We start from the raw sequence: 18,268 nt of genomic DNA on the forward strand, positions 1-18,268 counted from the left end.
TAGAGATTAATTTTGAAACACATATCATAAAGTTGATTTTATTAAAGTAATTGAATTACTCACGTGTATATACACACATACACACATATATATGTGTGTGTGTGTGTGTTTTCACAAGTAAATTTTTCACAAACAAATTAAATGCTAAAAGATCACCTGCTAACATTTTTTATTTAAATTTTTTCTTGTTCTCTAAACGGGCACTGTCTGATTACTGGAGAATTTAAGTGGAAATTAATTTTTATTAAGGGAATTGAATAGTCTGATCCTTCTCATATAATAATTTTCATTTGGTTCTATTTTTTGTTCTCAGAAAGTGAAATGGAAAAAAGAGGGGGGGGCATAAAGAGAAATTTAGGAATTATTTAATTCAGTATTCCATGAGGCTATTATTAGGCAGAAATCATTTTAATTTTAAGAAAGACCAGTTGTTCATAAAGAACATTTTAACGTAAGAAATAAAGAAGAGTGGCACTTTGGATATAAATCAGAAGTGGTAATGGATATAATTTAGAACAAAGAGATATTTTGACATTTATCAAATAACATTACAGAGGTGACAAGACAACTTTGATAATAAGGCGGTGACAGAAGAGATATTCACAAAGCACATCTTCAAAATGACCATTACAGCTTGGTCCGTAGGCATTTCAGAAGGCCCAACTCCCAGAAAGTATGCTTGGTTACCTCTGCAAATAAATAAGTGGGGGAATAATATGTTTTAGGAGATTAGAGACAAAATTTAGGGCAGTGAATAACATCTGGCGAGGAAAGATGGAAATCAAGAATATACACAAGTTTACAATTTAACTTGAGCAATTATAATTTATTATAAATAAGTTTTAATTGTAAAAACAATGGAAAAGTGCTTTCTACAATAGTTACAGGTGATGTTAGAATCATGGGTTCATAAGATAAATGGGCGCTCAAAGAACTACAGTAAAATATTCAATGCTTATAATTATAAAGAAGCAAAAATAAAACTATAAAAGGCAAAACACTGGACAATGACTAATTTCCTCGTCAACATGGCATATTTTATAAAATTGGTATAGGATTAGGCCTCCAAGGAATGTTTCAATGGTCAAGCAAATCAACAACTAAAGCAAAGGAATATGCCAGAATAACAAACACCATCAACCATATATTGCCCTAGAAACTTTGCCTAGGGTTTAAGAGAGAAAATGAGAAAATTAAAATGATATATTTGTGCCTAGGCATTTGTTCTGATCTAATATTCAGATATTTATTAGAGAAGAACAGTGTCAGTTCAAGAGAATGCTACAGCTTCTTCACGGAAGTGAAAATGCCAATGATTTTCAAAATGTTTTCACCCCAGAAGTATCACAGAATAATTCCTACCCTTACCACATGTGATGTTCTCTGATATTTTCTATTCTCTTTTACTGTAGTCTATTTCTTCAAAAATAATGCTACTTTTGATTCACTCATGGATTGACACGTGCATATTGTAAAATCCTCGTCGAAAGAGGAATAAAATACTGGAATATAGAATTGACTTAGGTCTTATCGTCACTTATAAGCCTTGAACACAAAATAAAACCACTAAAACCTACTCTTTTCTCTGTGAGCTGCAACCTATTTAATAGGAGCATGCCCTCATGTTACAAAGGTGTGAGCTGCAACCTATTTAATAGGAGCATGCCCTCACGTTACAAAGATGTTATAACATTCTATGGTTGGCTGAATCTTAAGAGTAGGAAATGGGGATAGCAGCTGTGGGGCTTATGTCACAGCTGTTCCTTGGCATCCTTGCCACATCCATGGCAAACATCACTAACTGATCACTCTAATCAGTAGGTCTGGTTACCCCTTCAAAATCCTTCACACAGCAACCCTTCAGATAGCCAGTGTTGATTGATTAGAGCTGCCAGCACAGCAATCTCTTGGGAATCCCTGGAATCTAATTCTCTAGGTTTTCTAAATAAGAAAGAGACTCACTAGAAAGAAAATTTTTCATTATAATTAAATGTTTAAGCTTCTAATTACAGTGACATCAGCATTTGGTAGAATAGGAAGCTCTCTCCCCATGGAAACAACAATTTAACAACAATGCTAATCGCCTTTAGGAGAAATCCAGAAACCAGTTACGAAGTTCCTGCACCTCAGGTGACACGTAGACAAGAAGAACCATATTGAGTCCAGTAGGAAAAGTTGTGGCATTTACTCTCTATAGTGCCTCACCACAGGACAGCACTACATGATTGGGAAGAAATTCCCAATTCCCAGCTTCTCACTGGAGAGGGAAAGAGAAGAGTGGAACATATATCCAACATTCAACATTCTTACTTTTTGAGTGGCTGCCTAAGGGACTAGTTTCAGTCTTGCCTGAACCTAAGTGCTGACAAGAACATGCAACTGGTTGGAGGCTTCTGAGAAATAAGATCATTGCACCTTAGACTAGCACCAGAGAGCCTGCAGTACCACAGACACACACTAGCCAAAACAAGTTTGAAAAAGATGATAGTCAGAGCCCTCACACTTCCTGTTTTGAAAACATACTACAAAATAACAGTAATCAAGATGGTGTGCTACTGGCACAGATAGGCCAATGGAACAAAACAGTTCAGAAATAAACCCTTGTGCCATGTGGTTAAATGATCTTCAACAGGGGTGCTACACAATGGGGAAGGACAAATGGTGTTAGGAAAAATGGATATCTACATGCAAAAGAATGAAGATAGACCCTTATCTTACACCACATACAAAAATTAACTCAAAATTTTACATCATATGCAAAAAGTTAACTCAAAATGAATTAAAAACCTAAACAGAAGACCCCAAACTGTTAAATTCGTAGAAAAAAAGCATAAGGAAGAAGCTTCACAATATTGGATTTAGCAAGGATTTCTTGGATATGACATCAAAAGCATAGGCAACCAAAGTAAAAATAGACAAATAAGACTACATTGAACTTAAAACCGAATTGCATCAAAGGAACAATTGATAAAATGAAAAGGCTCCCTGTGGAATGGGAGAAAATATTTGCAAATCATAATCTGATAAGGGGTTAATAACCAGAGTATGTAAGGAACTCCTACAGCTCAACAAAAATTTAAATAACCCAATTAAAAAATTGACAAATGATTTTAATAGACATTTCTCCAAAGATGATATACAAATGACCAAAGAGCATATAAAAAGATGCTCAACATGACTAATTGTATGAGGAAAGCAAATCAGAACTGCAGTGAATGTCACCTCATACCCATTAGGATAGCTACTATCAAAGGAAGAGACAATAACAAGTATTGGCAAGGATGTGGAGAAATTGGAACCCGTGTGTACTGTTCCTGGGAATGTAAAATGGTGCAGCCACTATGGAAAAAATTAAGGAGTTTCCTCAAAAAATTAAAACTAGAATTACCATATGATCCAGCAATCCTACTTCTGGGTACATATCCAAAAGAATTTGAAGGAGGATCTCGAAAAGATGTTTACACACCCATGTTTTCTGCAGCATTATTCACCATGGCCAAGAGGCGAAAGTAACCCATCAACCCTTGATGTCCATCAAGGAACAAATGGATAAAGAAAATGTGGTATAAACATACAATGAAATATTATGCAGCATTTAAAAAAGATGAAAATAATGTTACATGCTGCGACATGAGTGAACCACGAGGACATTATGCTAAGTGAAGTAATAAGCCAGTCATGAAAGGACATAGACTATATGATTCCACTCATGTGAAGTATCTAAAAGTCAAAATGATAGAAACAGAAAGTAGAAAGGTGGGTGGGTGCCAAGGGCTGGGAGAAAAGGAGAATTAGTGTTCAATTAGAGCTTCAGTTTTATAAGATGAAAAATTCTAGAGATCTGTTGCACAACAATGTGAATATACTTAACACTACTGAACTGTACACTTGAAAATGTTTAAGATGGTTGTTGTGATTTTGTCAAATTAGCACTTATTATTATGTGGAGCATAGGGTACCAGATGGTGAGCTGTAGTTCAGTAATAGACCACAAGAGGAATTGAAATAAAGAAATTTACTATTCACAGTACCTGGCAACCTCTAGGGCCCACACAGGGAAGTCAAGACAGAGTGCAGACAGAGAGAGGCAGGACCTGGAGCATATGCTTTTATTAAGGTCCATGGGTGGAGTGCTCTGAGGTTTCTTGGCTAAGGCTGGACTAGTCAATTCAAACCAAAAGAGCAGGGTTTTGGTAAGACCCACAGGGCTCTTATCTTAGGGATGCATAAGGCATATAGGTGCTAGAAGGCTGGGGAGACTCAATCACAGTGGTTGTTGGGGAAGTCATATCAGAAACTTATATTTACTTGTGACTCTTCTGGCTGCTACATAGGGCATGTGCTTGCATGAGGGGCTAGTGCCAGCTTAAGGCCATTGTAGGCCTCTTGACCAAACAAAATGGATGCTGAAGCAGCAATACCATGGCGTAGTTTAGCTAAACTCTTGACAATGGTAAATTTGTAATGCGTTTTCTACAATTGGAAAAAAAAAGTTTATACCTTCTAATTAACCACAATGAATCTCTATGAGGCTAAAAAAAAAAGTCAAACTTAACTATAATATTATAAAAATAATTTCTAAATTTAATTATGGTTTGAATATTATTTTCTTCCAAGTTTGAATATATAAACATATCTAAATCACACTTCTAAGCAATGTTATTATACTAATAACTTTTATAATAAATATCCATCTGCCAAAACGTTGTCACATCAAAACTAATTTAGGCAATGTTAGTTTCCTAACCAACAATATTTTTAATTCTAAAAAAATAGACCCTTTAGTTTAATGTATTTATTAGACTCAGTAAGTAAATGAGAATGACATTTTGTTATTCATCATTTTATGAGATGGCCAAAATACATATAAATTCATTCTTGGAACGTCTCCCTTATGTCAACTATATCATTCCAGAAATGCAGAAGTATCTTGAGCAAACACCATGCAAAATAAAATTTATAAAGAAAATTCCATATATAAAAGCAGTTTATCTTGTTGTCTAAGGTATCCTGCCCCCATCCCATTTAAGAGAAATGGGTCTCACACAGGAAGTACACCAAGTACAGTCTTTTGAATTTCTGTGAAAAGTTTAATATGTTTGGATATTTGGCTAGTATCTTGGCTTACTTTGATGAGTGGGCTTTTATTCTTCCACTTTGATGAGTGGGCTTTTATTGTTAATTTATGTTTATGACTGTTAGACCAATTTTTTTTAATACAGGTAAAATAATAATGACTGTACATGGTGACTTCAGAAAGTGTATTTCATCTTCATATGGACTCTTTTAGGTTCAATGATAGAGAATGTTGGGGCTCAGGGTGGGCTGCCCCAAAATATGCTGCAATGACATATTGATTATTTTGAATTAAAGTTACTTAAGAAATGGCCAGTGCAGAAGGAGCACGCTGATTCTCCTTTGTCTCCCTGAAAGCAGGAAATAAATCTCCATGTGAAAGGTGCACTCCCTGCATCTGGAGGTAGAAGGACACCCTTATTGCCAGAGATGGGGAATTCAGGCAGAGAAGCCTGTATAAACAAACCTTGCTACTTCTTTAATTGACTACCCCAAGTTCACACTCTGTTTAGATTCTTCACTAATTGAACACCCAAAACCTAAGTTTCTTTTTCCTGTCAATTCCTCATAAATTTTTTGTTTCTTTGTTTGATAAGTATAAAAGCTGTCTACTTTGGCCACTTCTTAAGTCCTATTTCTATGAGACCTCCATGAGTTTGAATTAAAATTTGTTTCTTTTTCTCCTGTTAATCTGTCTTGTATCAATTTTATTATCAGTCCAGCTACAAGAACTCAAGAGGAGTAGAGGGGGAAATTTCCCGCTCCTCATCATGAACATTCCTTTATAAAGCGGTTTTTCTCTTACATGTACTTAAAGAATAGATTAACCAGCATAATGACTTAACATTCTATGCGAAAGAATTTCTGCTTGTTCAAAGAAATTGCCTCCATTTCTCATAATCTTTTATTAAAGGACTATACCATGTATATTCAATCTTGTGGCATAGAAGGGCAGATTTTAAAACAAGGACATTCAAAAGATGTTGAAATTTAGAAAATTGAAAAAAAATTCAAGTAATCAGAAAAGATTGGGATACTATTTTAAAATATGAACAGACATATATCAAACTTTGCAAGTTATAAACCTTTTCAGTAGAAATTTTAATACCTTTAATACCTTTAATACATTTTTAAATAGATGTAAGGTATTTGCAGCAATTAAAATAGTATAATTTTTGTTATTATTTTCTTAAAGACAAGAAACATTTGAGAGGTAGTAGACTCTAGACACATATTGAATTAAATTATCCAGCTACAATTCCAGGGAACACAGTTAAGGAAATCCTGTGCTAGGATTTTTTTTTTTTTTTTAAGTTGAGTTCATTTTAATAGAAGTAAATGTGACTTCTTGATTATGCAGGTTTTTTGTACCACAGCCAGATTAAAACCCAGGTTCCTATATTCCCAGGCCAGGGATCTTCCTGTTACTCCACATTGTTTAAAAGTTTTAACAAAGAAGAGCAAATTGGAATTTTCATCTGTGGCAAAACTGCTTTTGGTATTTCACCTTTATTTTCTGCCATTTTATCACTTTGCTAATTACATGTAATTGCTCTTTGATGCATGATGATAAATAGTTACATAACCATGGTTATGTGGACATATAAATTATAATTGTGTTATTTTAAATATATTATCATATTTCATTTATTCATTTGTTTAGTCAGTAAATATTTATTGAATTCTGCTCTGTGCAAGGTGTTGTGATAGACACTCAGAATAGAGCAAATCAACTGGACAGTAATGACCCTGTGTTAGTGGCACTTACATACTAGCAAGGGAAACATTAAATATAATGATTAGTTTAATTATAATTGGAATTATTTAACTAGAGCAGTGATAAATTACAAAGGAAAAGTGCAGGCTGGTATGATGGCATACAACAGGGGACACTGAATAAGCTGGAGAGTTAGGAACGGCCTCTTTGAGGAACCGACCTCTAGAGGATGAATAGTAGACAAAAAAGTAGTAGGGAGCAGGGAAAATTAGAGCAGAGGTAAGAAGAACATTCATTTCTAGGAGAAGCTCTGTAAAGGTGCTGTGGCTAGAGTTGGAGACTAGGGGGAATGATCACAAGATTTTATGTTGGTGAGATGGGCAGGGGCTTTTAGGATATATTAAAGAGTTTGATGTTTATCCCAAGAACAATGCAAAGTCATTGCAGTGTTTTAAGGAGGAGACCCTCATCATTAGATGGATTATTTTGAAGCAGTGTAATGAATGCTACAGGGAAGATGAGTTGGAAGGAGGCAAGACTGATTTGATTGGATGTAGATGGTCAGGACAAGGGTCCAATTCAAAATATTTAATGATTGGTCCGTGGGTGCTACCAATCAGAACAGATGTCACCAATAAACAATAATCATGGCAGCATAAGTATGAACCTCCTGGATATAAGACCAGGCTGGTGAACTTCAGTGCATAGCTGTAACTCTTGCCGAGATGGGAATAGTGTGAATAATTTTGAAGAAACAGGTAAGGCTTAGAATAATGACTATTTTAAAAGCAAGTTAAAGAGACAAAGTAAAGGTATAACTGATTTCCCTTTATTCATTCTGCTATGAAAATTCCAATCAAGGAGGACACTGAAAGGCTGAATAAACCATATTCCATAATAATCTTATTTTTAAAAGGAGAACCTTCTTCTGAAAATTTCTGCTTGCTTAATATTCACTTCAACTAATTAAGCCTCTTGAGAGGGGATATTTTTCCTAAAAAAGAACTTAATCATTTTTGCACTAAAAATATTATGTCTATTATTGTTATAAAATTAAACAAAGCTATATGAAGCCATATTAACGCTGAGTTTAACAATGACTTTAGAGGTCACTGAAGAAGTCATTTCTGATGAAAAATTACAAGTTTAAAAATGACAGCATAGGATCCAAAGAAAAGTTAAAGTAAATTTTCAAAATACTTTGCTTTAAAAAATTAATATCCCAATATTATATCACTTATAGTTCCATGAAGTTTTCTCTCCCTTTCTAAACATTTGTTTTCCTTAAAAATTCTATTGTATGTTCAGATGAATTCATGTTATCCCTAAAATAGCCAATTTGGTACTCTATAAACATTTGACAAACAAATAAATGAAGCAAATGTGTTTTTTACACTATTTTTTTCTCCCTCTAATAAAAACAACATAGAACTCAAAGCATAGAAATCACAGTCAGAAAGCCTGGGTAACAGTAGTTGCACAGTATATGTGAACCACAGTTTCCTGATTTGAACACAATACCTACCTTTAAGGGATATTAAGCTGTACAGATCTTTACAGAATATTAATTTTTGTTATTATCCCTCCAGATGATTGAAAGAAATTATATTTACTGGTGTTAGTACTAAGCTCTCAAAGAACCATTGTTCCCACTCCAAATTGTTACCCAGAAACTTGTATAGCCCTCAAAAAAGGTAGTTACATGTTCAAGTTGGAACAGTAGAAAAATCACTTTGAGTTTTTGCATGTGGACATTGGTAGAGAGAGTAGAGCCAATAAAATAAACAAACACACACATTCAGGGATTGTTTTACCTTTTTTAAATTGTTGGTAAAGATCATAAATTCTGAGGATGTGCTATCCACTACTGTAGCCATATGCTCTGTTAAAATTGAGACAACAGGCACAAAATGGAGTCACTTATGCTAAGCCCCATATAACCAAACCCAGACAGCTTAATTACAGTTTCAGCTTTCCCAGAAATGGAATCTTAAACCAGTCAATCAGGAATAGCCTGATCAGCACTAGTTAGGTAATCTGCCTCATAGACACCTGCCATCCCCTAAAGGAAAGTAAGCTTGCAATAACTGACCTGCTTTTTTTCCTAGTGTAGCTTCCCTGTTTTTGCTCCCTTCTGTCTATAAAAGCTTTTCATTTTGTATAGCTCCTCTGAGCTCCTTTCTGCTGTACTAGCTGCTGCCCAATTTGGATTGATTTTTGCTCAAATAAACTCTTAAAATTTTTAATATGCCTCAGTTTATCTTTTAATTCTTAGCATTTGAGACATGACTAAATTGAGATGTATCATAAGTCCAAATACACACTGAATTTCAAAGACTTAGTATGAAATAGGAATGTAAACCATCTGCTGAATAATTTTAATGTAATCAACATCATATTGGATTATATTATTAATATATATTAATATTATAGTGAAATTATTGCAATGTTATATTGAAATTATAATATTTTGGTTATGTTGGGGTAAAGTGTTTTTTGAAATTAATTTCACTTGTTAATTTTTACTTTTTAATTGTAGCTACTAGAAAATTTAAAATTACATATTAAATTATATTTTTATTGGGTAATACTGTTCTAGAAGGCACAAAGGATAAAAAAAGAGGCCCCTACTTTTCTTCAAGCTGTGCCTTATACACCATCATGCCCAATTGTTGGTTTACACTAATGCTCTTACAATGTTTATATACATACATGAAGCATAATAAATGCATCTACATGAATTATGTTAATACCTAGAGATATTTTTCATGAATATGTCCTCTTCAGAATTATGTATTTTTTAATTCTGATAATAATCCCAAGAGTTTACCATCTTATCTTCAAATATCTCCTTGATTCGAGGTGAGAAGAATATGTGTGCAAACAGAAGAAAATGCATATTTTAGTTAATAAATTGTTCACACAGATATTTTAATTAGGAAACTTTGTCATAGCTTTCCCAATGCTGAAGACTTTGTGTACTTTTCATTCTGACTGTTGGGTAAATACTCTAACAAAGAATGTGATAGTAGAAATTATATCTCGTAACATAGCTGTCTCTATGTTGCTGTGATGGTAGAGAAGACAGTCTGATCCTGACATCAGAACTCCTTTGACAGATGTATGATCTTACCACATATTAATAAAATGACCTTGGTCAGCTCATCTCACCATCTGATACATGTTGATACATTAAGCTTGGTAACTTCTCTACCTTTGAGTATATATGGCCCACTCCTATGCAGAAGTAAGGGAGTTTTTCATGCAGGTAGTAACGTTATCTGGGCATCTCAATTTTCATAATAGAATGTCAACCCTACACCTGGCATAAAATTCTTCAGTAGAAGCCCCCATCAAGAAGTACAATCTCAAATTCTCTGCTATTCAGCCCCCATCAAAAGTTTGATACAGGAAAGTAAAACTTAGGCAACTTTATATAAAGCACTAGTTCTCAACTGCATATATTTTATGAAAAAAGTATAGGAATTATTATCGTTCATTGATAATAGCATACACCAATACTGCTGATAATAATATTTATTGCTAGAGTTGTTAAACATAAAATAATGTTGTTGACAAGGAAGTTTTTTTAAGAAAATCCATATCCTGTAGTTCTGTTTTACTCAATCTACTACCCAAGGCTATTGCTAATACGCCATGATGTACCATGATAGGGTATGTATGAGAATTGTTTGAGTTAGTAAATGTGTGAATAATTTGTACATAAGATCAAACTGTAGTAATGACAAGTATAAAAATAGTTTGTCATGGTAATTCTTGTTTTTTTGTTTGAATTCTAAGGATTTTTGCTTCAGACCAATGCTTTTAATGTCAGTCAGGTGATCCATGAGTATATAATGAGACAAGAGAGAGGGACTTGGTGAGCTGAACAGAGACAGAGGGAATTATGTCATAGTAAAATTTCTAGTTCTATTAAAATATAATCAGTTGAACCTATACAGTAACATTTTATGTTTCTGTTTCCATCTCTGTTTCTTAGAAATATCTCCGAATTAATACAACAGTACCTAAACCTGTATTTCATTTCCAGTTAGAATTTGATAGAGTGAATTGAATGATCTCCAAGATTTCTTTAATGACTATGATTCTAAGATTTTTCTCTAAAGATTTGATTCTCCATTCCCATTGCTACCCAATGCATAAAGTGTCTCCAGAGAATTCTTGCTGATGGCCCTTCCTCTGTATTTCTCCTTCCCCTTCTATTGTCCAATTTTTGACATATAATGTAGTGAGGATTTTACCTTGATGTCATTTTGAGCTTTTCACTTAAAATTACTCCAGGTATTCCTGTTGCCAGAAACTCTTCCCTTAACCAAAGGGCCTCTTATTCTACTTGATTTGGGACCATCCAGCTCTTACTGTATTTGGCAGTACTGCAAGCCAACCCCCATATAAACTGTCCTCTCTTTGGCCTCTATATCACTAAATATGCCACTTAATTTGCCTAGAAGTTGTCCCCATTTTGCAGTGTCAAATCATCTGCCTCACTCATTAAAAACTTTCTCAAGGCCAGTGATCCTAATTATACAATGAAACCTCTTTATCCAGCCTTTCACCAGTCTAAACACTTAAGCACTTAATGGGAACATCTATAATTGGCTGTATAAATGTTTTCTACATATGCATAATTTTCTTTGGTTCTTGTATCTCTCTCATTAAGCCAAACAACTGACTTCAGGAAACTTATCTTTTATTTCCCTTGAAACTCTTCACTGCATCCAGCAAAGGGTTCAGCATTCAGAAGATGTCTAACAAATATGTTGCCTAAGAAAATCAGCACTAGACCTTGATAAACTATTGCTCTCTGTGCTTCAGTTTTTTTGCAGTTTACAAAAAAGAATACTGTGAAGGTAATTTACCATTAGAAAAGTGTTTTGAAATCCTTGAACAGAGAGTACTCTTCAGCAATTGCACGAAATACTGCTGCAATTACAATGATTTCTGGATGCCACTCTGCTACAAATCTGCCACCTCAGAACAAAAGAAAATGCCGCTTGAAGAAAACTGGTTAACAAAGTGCTGTGCAAGGCCAAATGCCACCTCCTCCACCCTACATCAAAAGTAGACTTTGCTTTAGTTTCCTGATCCTAGAAAAAAATAATTTTAAGAAAATTTTAGCTAAGGAAAAACTCTTTGAAAAAAACAAAAGGATTATCTACAAAGAACAGCTTCATTCCAGCCTGGAATGCCTATTTTCTTTTTTTCTAGGTAATCTGATAGAATTTAAAAATTTCTAACAGATGGACTCTCTACTGTAAACCAGTTTAAATAAGTGGTCACTTAACACTATAAAAGTCTGTAAAATTTTTTGAATGAGTAGCTAGGAAAACATTCTACTAATCTAATGACAAGGAAGTAATTAGAAGAGAAGATTTCAAGGGCTTCCCTGGTGGCGCAGTGGTTAAGAATCCACCTGCCAATGCAGGAGACATGGGTTTGAGCCCTGGTCTGGGAAGACCCACATGCTGCGGAGCAACTAAGCCCGTGCGCCACAACTACTGAGCCTGCACTCTAGAGCCCATGAGCCACAACTACTGAGCCCATGTGCTGCATCTACTGAAGCCCGTCTGCTCTAGAGCCTATGCTCCGCAACAAGAGAAGCCACTGCAATGAGAAGCCTGCACACCGCAATGAAGAGTAGCCCCCGCTCGTGGCAACTAGAGAAAGCCCGCACGCAGCAACGAAGACCCAACACAGACTAAAATAATAAATAAATAAAAATAAATATTAAAAAAAGAAGATTTCAGTATTAAATGCTAACTCAAAATTGAGCAAATGATACAGTCAATTCATTACAATAAAAAAGGCCTGATTCTTGAAAGATTTTATAAAGAATACTTTAAATAATATGATGGTTTAATAATAAAAAAATGTTGACAGATTCTTGAAAAAAACTACTGATTTCCATTATTTAAAACAATTCTAATGCCCTGTAATGAAAAATATTTGGATAATACCTCTGAATTGCTCTTATTATCAAATTGCTTTTTTTTCTTTCTGGAAGGTTCCATATGTTTCACTCTTCCCCAGTTTAACTCCTTCTCATCTTTCTGATCTCAACCTGTTGTCACTTTCTCAAATTGGCATTTTTCTTAGCCCCCAAATATAACCATTTTTTTCCTGATCTCCTCTTCCATTGCATCTTTGTATATTCTTTCAAAACACTTATTGCAATTTATGATTCTGTATTTATTTTGTATTTATTTCCTTATTGAATTTCTCTCTGACTAAACCTTAACTTCCATGAAGGTAAGGTATCTGTCTCGCTTTTTTTTTTTTTTTTTTTTTTTTTTTGACGTTCCAGACCAGCATCTAGCACAATGCTCGGCTCTTAGTATGTGATCAGTAAATACTTGTTGAATGAACTGAAGAATAAAAAAGTGATAATCCCTCATCATGTTATCTGATATTTCCAAAACACTAATTCATTTTGAGAGATAAAAATGTAAATTAAAAGCACTGTCACATGATCCGGCAATTCCACCTCTGGGAGTATATCCAAAAGAAACAAAAACACTAACTGGAAAAGATATCTGTACCTCCATGTTCACAGCAGCATTATTTACAATAGCCAAGATCCCGGGCGCCAGTGGGCGGGGTCTGGGGCGAGGCCCCGAGGGCCGCTGGGACTGGCGGCTTCGGTGCTCCGGGAGTGGGAGCACAGGTGGCGGGTGGGGGCCAGACAGCGAGGTGTGAGCTGCGGCGCACATGTCATGTGGCCTGTGCTTTGGACCGTGGTGCGTACCTATGCTCCCTATGTCATCTTTCCCGTGGCCTTCGTGGTTGGGGCTGTGGGCTACCACCTGGAATGGTTCATCCGGGGGAAGGATCCCCAGCTTGTGGAGGAGGAGAAGAGCATCTCGGAGCGCCGGGAGGACCGCAAGCTGGATGAGCTGCTAGGCAAGGACCACATCCAGGTCGTGAGCCTTAAGGACAAGCTGGAATTTGCCCCTAAAGCTGTCCTGAACAGAAACCGCCCGGAGAAGAATTAATGGAGGACACAGGGCCCTATGGGTCCTTCTGGGGGCCAAGACTGGTCCTGCCACCATGTCGACTCAGCAACCAGAACCCACATCTGATTTGCTTTATTGTTTCTTCTGGCCCCTACCGCCCCACACAGCCACACACATACTGGCTGCTCTGCTATGGCCAGGCAGACACACTATTAGCTGAGGGGCCAGTGAAGAAGAAGGCCCATGAGGATTCTGGCCTGAAAGCTGCCTCTGCTGGATGGTGGCCACAACTGCTCAGGCTTCTGTGCTGCTAGGTGCACCACTGGGAGGACAGTGATGAAATGAACATTGGCTGTCAGTCCCTGTGGGGAGGCAGTTTGGCCTCAGGTGGGAGTGGCTGGGATTGGGGTGATACCTTTAGGAGGGGTACCTACATGCCTAGTTCTAGTTTGCACTGGGAAGAGTTCAGAAATCTACCTGGCTCCCTTAACTAGCTTGCTTTGTCCTTTGTGCTCATTTTCCCTGAAATCCTGTCCTGTCAGCTCAGGAAGGGGATTCCCCTGGGAAGGAAAGCAGTCTTCTGTTCTTGGGATCCCCGGCTGTTCACCTTGGGGCAGGTGAATTTGCTTGAAAACAATCACCGTCTTTCACCCCCACCCCGTCACTGTGTAGTGCAAAACTTGATTAAAGTGGCGTCTGAGAACCATTTTGATCTAATCCTATCTTCCAGGTGGTGCTGTGGTCTCCTAGGAGTTAGGCAAAGCAGTCATCTCCGGGTAGTATATAAAATTGGCCTTTAACTAAGGACTCTGGGGCCCTGGAAGCTTTGTTTTACTAGCGTGGCTGCATTGGATCCTGGAGGCCATGAGTCCTGGAGGCGCAGGTTCCCAAGGGCCTTTTTATCATGATGACATGAGGCTTATATACTTTCAAAGTCTACATTAAGAGTAGACCAGGGAGCTTAACAATTGCTATCAAATTTTCCAACTTCATACACACATGCACACATACTTTTCCCTATAAAAGTAGTATATGTACGTTAAATTTGGTAGGGGTTTAAAAAAGGTTACCCACACTCTGAGGGCTCTAGTACAGATAAAATGTTAACATTTTGGTATCTTTCAGTAATTCTTGGACTAGTTTTTTTAGATATTTATTACTGTACATTTAATTTTATATTCTTTTTTTTACATAGTGTTTCATATCATAATCACTTTCCTATCTTATCACATGGTCTTCATAATCCTGATTTGTTTTCATTAGCTGTATAATTGCCCATCAAGTGGGAATATAGCATAGTTTGTTTTTAACAGTTTCCCTATTGCTGGACATTTGGGTTGTTTCTGGTTTTTCACTAGGAGAAATAATGCAAAGAGTATCTTATATAAGGATTTTCCTGCATTTTTGGACTAAATGGTAGGAACAGTAAATGGCATTTTGGACGAAATGGGACGAACGGTTTTAAGGGCTTCAATGCATAATACTAAATGTCTTTCCTGAAGGGCAGTAGGAACTTATACTAAATGCTACCACTAAAGATGTTGTCGGTGAGGTTGGAAGGGGTGAGAGCAGAGAGCAGACCTGTTGCCTCACGAAGTCAACTGACCTTTAACCTGAGGGAGCAAAGGCAAGTAATGAGCATTTGATGAAGAATGAACCTGCTTTAAAAGGGGGAGGGTGTTTGCCTGCCTCTTACCTCAGGATCTGAGGTCCAGTGGTGTTAACAGGGGGTGAAGGTAGAATTCCTGAACAGATAGAGATGCCGGCTGTGGAGTGGGAGGAGCGGGGGGATGTGGAACGTGGTAGGCAGAGAAGGAGGGGGCAGGTCGAGTCGTGGCTCCCCGTCCGTCGCCGAGGCCTGGTGGGAATGTGGAGTTGCTGTTGCTTCTCAGGGCATAAATCCGATGGGGGGCGTGGGGAAGCAGGGTCTGCTGCTGAAGTGAGGATGACGTTTCTGGTTCTGAAAGGATGTGCTAATAAGCTCAGCTTGGTTACAGGCTCAGGCTGACGCAGGCCTCATGGGCAGACCAGTGCTGCCCCCCTGTGGCAGTCCTGAGGGCGACCAAGCCTGGGATCCCTTCACTGGGCTAAACCACCAGTAGCAAACTCTCTTGCCTACAGGGGTCAGTCAGGTGGCTTAAATGAGTGGCCAGGCCAGGTACTAGAAAGCACAGGCCTGCCTAAAGGGGGCAGTGGCTGTGCAGCTTCTTCCAGTTTGTGCTGCTTGCCCAGAGATACCAGATTGAACTTCTGATTTTTAAATGTTGACAATTTATTTTTTTAAAAATTCTAAGCATGCTAACATACCCATAGGGTTAATTTGACCCAGTGGCGGCCAATATGCCACCTGTCAAGCTGCCCCTTGCCTTCTAATGAAATCTGAGAGATACGCTTTGTTTTTAAGCAATCTAACAACTGTGGCAAACATTAGATCCCAGGGTTGGTTTCCCTCGAAACACTTTTGGGCATCCTGCACATATGTAGTTTAATATCAGCCTAAGCAAAACATTACAAGACAGAAAACCTACAGAAATAACACACAAAAAGTTTTCCCACAGACTAAGACATATTTGGGTTTTCAGATATTTTGGAATAACCCTGCCACCACTGATGTACGTCCTCCCAGTGCCTGATGGAAGAAGCACTATCTTTGGAAGTCCAAGTTGCTCCCTTTTTCTAGTCTCACTTTGTGCCCCTTTTAAATAATTTTATTTCCTCGGGCTTGCCCTCGCTGAATTTTTGCCTCCAGCAAGTCTATTAGTATTCTCAGCTGGCTCTTTCTTTCCCAGGGCTGGCTGAGCTCTGCTGCTACCGTGGGGCTGTGAAATCGTGCGTGCTTTCTTGCCTCTGCTCAGGTGTCATCAGGCAGCGGGGTTTCTGTGGATGGGGCAAAGGTGGGCCAGGCTTGCTGGGACCAACCAGGGCGTGGACTGCTTTTCTTCCACTCTTGCTGATTCACCTCGGAGGCGCGTGACCCTCTTTTGGATTGGCCCAGCAGTCACGATTCACTGAAACACAGTAGTAAGTAGATGTGCTTGGGGCTTTTACCCACCCCTCCTGGCCCCCGCCCTGGGTCTCTTCCCAGCCTGGTGATAGTGGTGGCTTTAGAGCTGCGTTATCCCGTCTGAGCATGGCAGGGATCACTTCTCTGCCCTCAGCGGCCCAGGGTCTGGTGCTTTTCCACTCTCTCTCGAGCCTTTCCTGTGCCTGTTGCTGTGTTAGCTCAAGTCAGCTGGGCAGCTGCCAGGACAAGCCTGCCAGGGGGCCCTTTGACTCCTGTCAGCTTCCCAGGGCCCCGGGCTGGTGAGGCCGTCGGCCGAGTGAAACACCAGGGGATTAGCCTCCCCAGAGTCACTTGGGAGCCAGACAGTGAAAATGAAAAGGCTCGTGCCTTGCCTCACTTTTCCTTTTCCACTCTGGTGTGGGTCTCTAGGCACTTGTAGAGTGGTGAGCCAGGGCGGTGTGGTACAGTGAAAATAAAGTGGATTCTCGAGTCTGACAGACTTATGAGTACTGCCTCAACCACTAGCTGAATGACCTTGGGCAAGTCACGTAGCCTTTCTGAGCCTCAGGTATCAGTTATCGTCATCTGTAAAAGAGGGATAAGAGTACCAATTTTTGCTGGGTTGTTGCAAAGTTAAGGTAACACATGTAAAGTTCTTAGCAGAGTCCATGGCAACAAGTAGGTGCTCAATAAATGTTGGCTGCTGTGGTTTTATTGCAGGAAAAACAGTTCCATGTAGCCTGTGATCCTAGTGAGCTAGGGATCTGGAGGGGAGAGCAGCCTTGGTTGGGAGGGTGATCACAGGGACCCACCCTCACAGGGACCCTCTCAGGCCTGGTGGTTGAGGGCTTCTTAGGAGTATCTTACAGGAAAGACTGCCTTGTCCAAGAACCAGGCTGGCCACGGGGATGCAGGCTTCAACCTGTGTTGCTAAGTAGTAGCCGCATCGGTGCCGTCTCAAGGTCAGAGTCAAGACGGGCGGAGCGAGGTGTGGGGGAATGCCTGAGAGTAGCATGCGTCAGGATGGGTAGAGGTGAGAGCCCTAGACTTAGAGGCAAGAGACTGGGGTGGCCTGGGACATGCCCCTTCACCTCTTCTGGCCTTGGAAGAATAGGGGTGCTGATATCCTTCCTGCTGTAGTGTAAAAAGAGTGAGAAGCCAGCTTAGAGCTTCGAAAACGTGCAAGTGCTGTTCTATCCCAGTAAAATCTCCCTTTTATCGAATCAGGATGGCAACCAGTCTGAATAATGGAATAGACATAAATGCTCCTTTATTCTTTTTCTGAACAGTCTCTTAAAGTATTTGCTAAGTAGAAGTCTTTGGGGAATCAGCTTTAAGAGTAAAGAGGAGTAATTAGTAATTAGTGTGTATCATTTTGCATCCTGTTCCAGTGGTACCTTGATGTACTTAAAAACAGTCTATTCTTTTTTAATTAAATTTGTTAACATTAGTTATCTGTTTATCAAATCCCTTTTACACAATGCAGAGATGAACCTT

The 18,268-nt window shown here is 38.4% G+C and overlaps 1 protein-coding gene across 1 annotated transcript; it reads left to right on the top strand.

Annotated features, from left to right (window-relative positions):
- Positions 1-13,509: 13,509 nt before the first annotated feature.
- On the top strand, positions 13,510-13,887 carry LOC132357546 (small integral membrane protein 12-like). Its single transcript, XM_059911094.1, has one exon. The coding sequence runs from the start codon at positions 13,528-13,530 to the stop codon at positions 13,804-13,806; it is 279 nt and encodes a 92-aa protein (XP_059767077.1). The 5' UTR covers positions 13,510-13,527; the 3' UTR covers positions 13,807-13,887.
- Positions 13,888-18,268: the final 4,381 nt, after the last annotated feature.

This window comes from Balaenoptera ricei, chromosome X (assembly GCF_028023285.1).
Source record: "Balaenoptera ricei isolate mBalRic1 chromosome X, mBalRic1.hap2, whole genome shotgun sequence".
Lineage (NCBI taxonomy): Eukaryota > Metazoa > Chordata > Mammalia > Artiodactyla > Balaenopteridae > Balaenoptera > Balaenoptera ricei.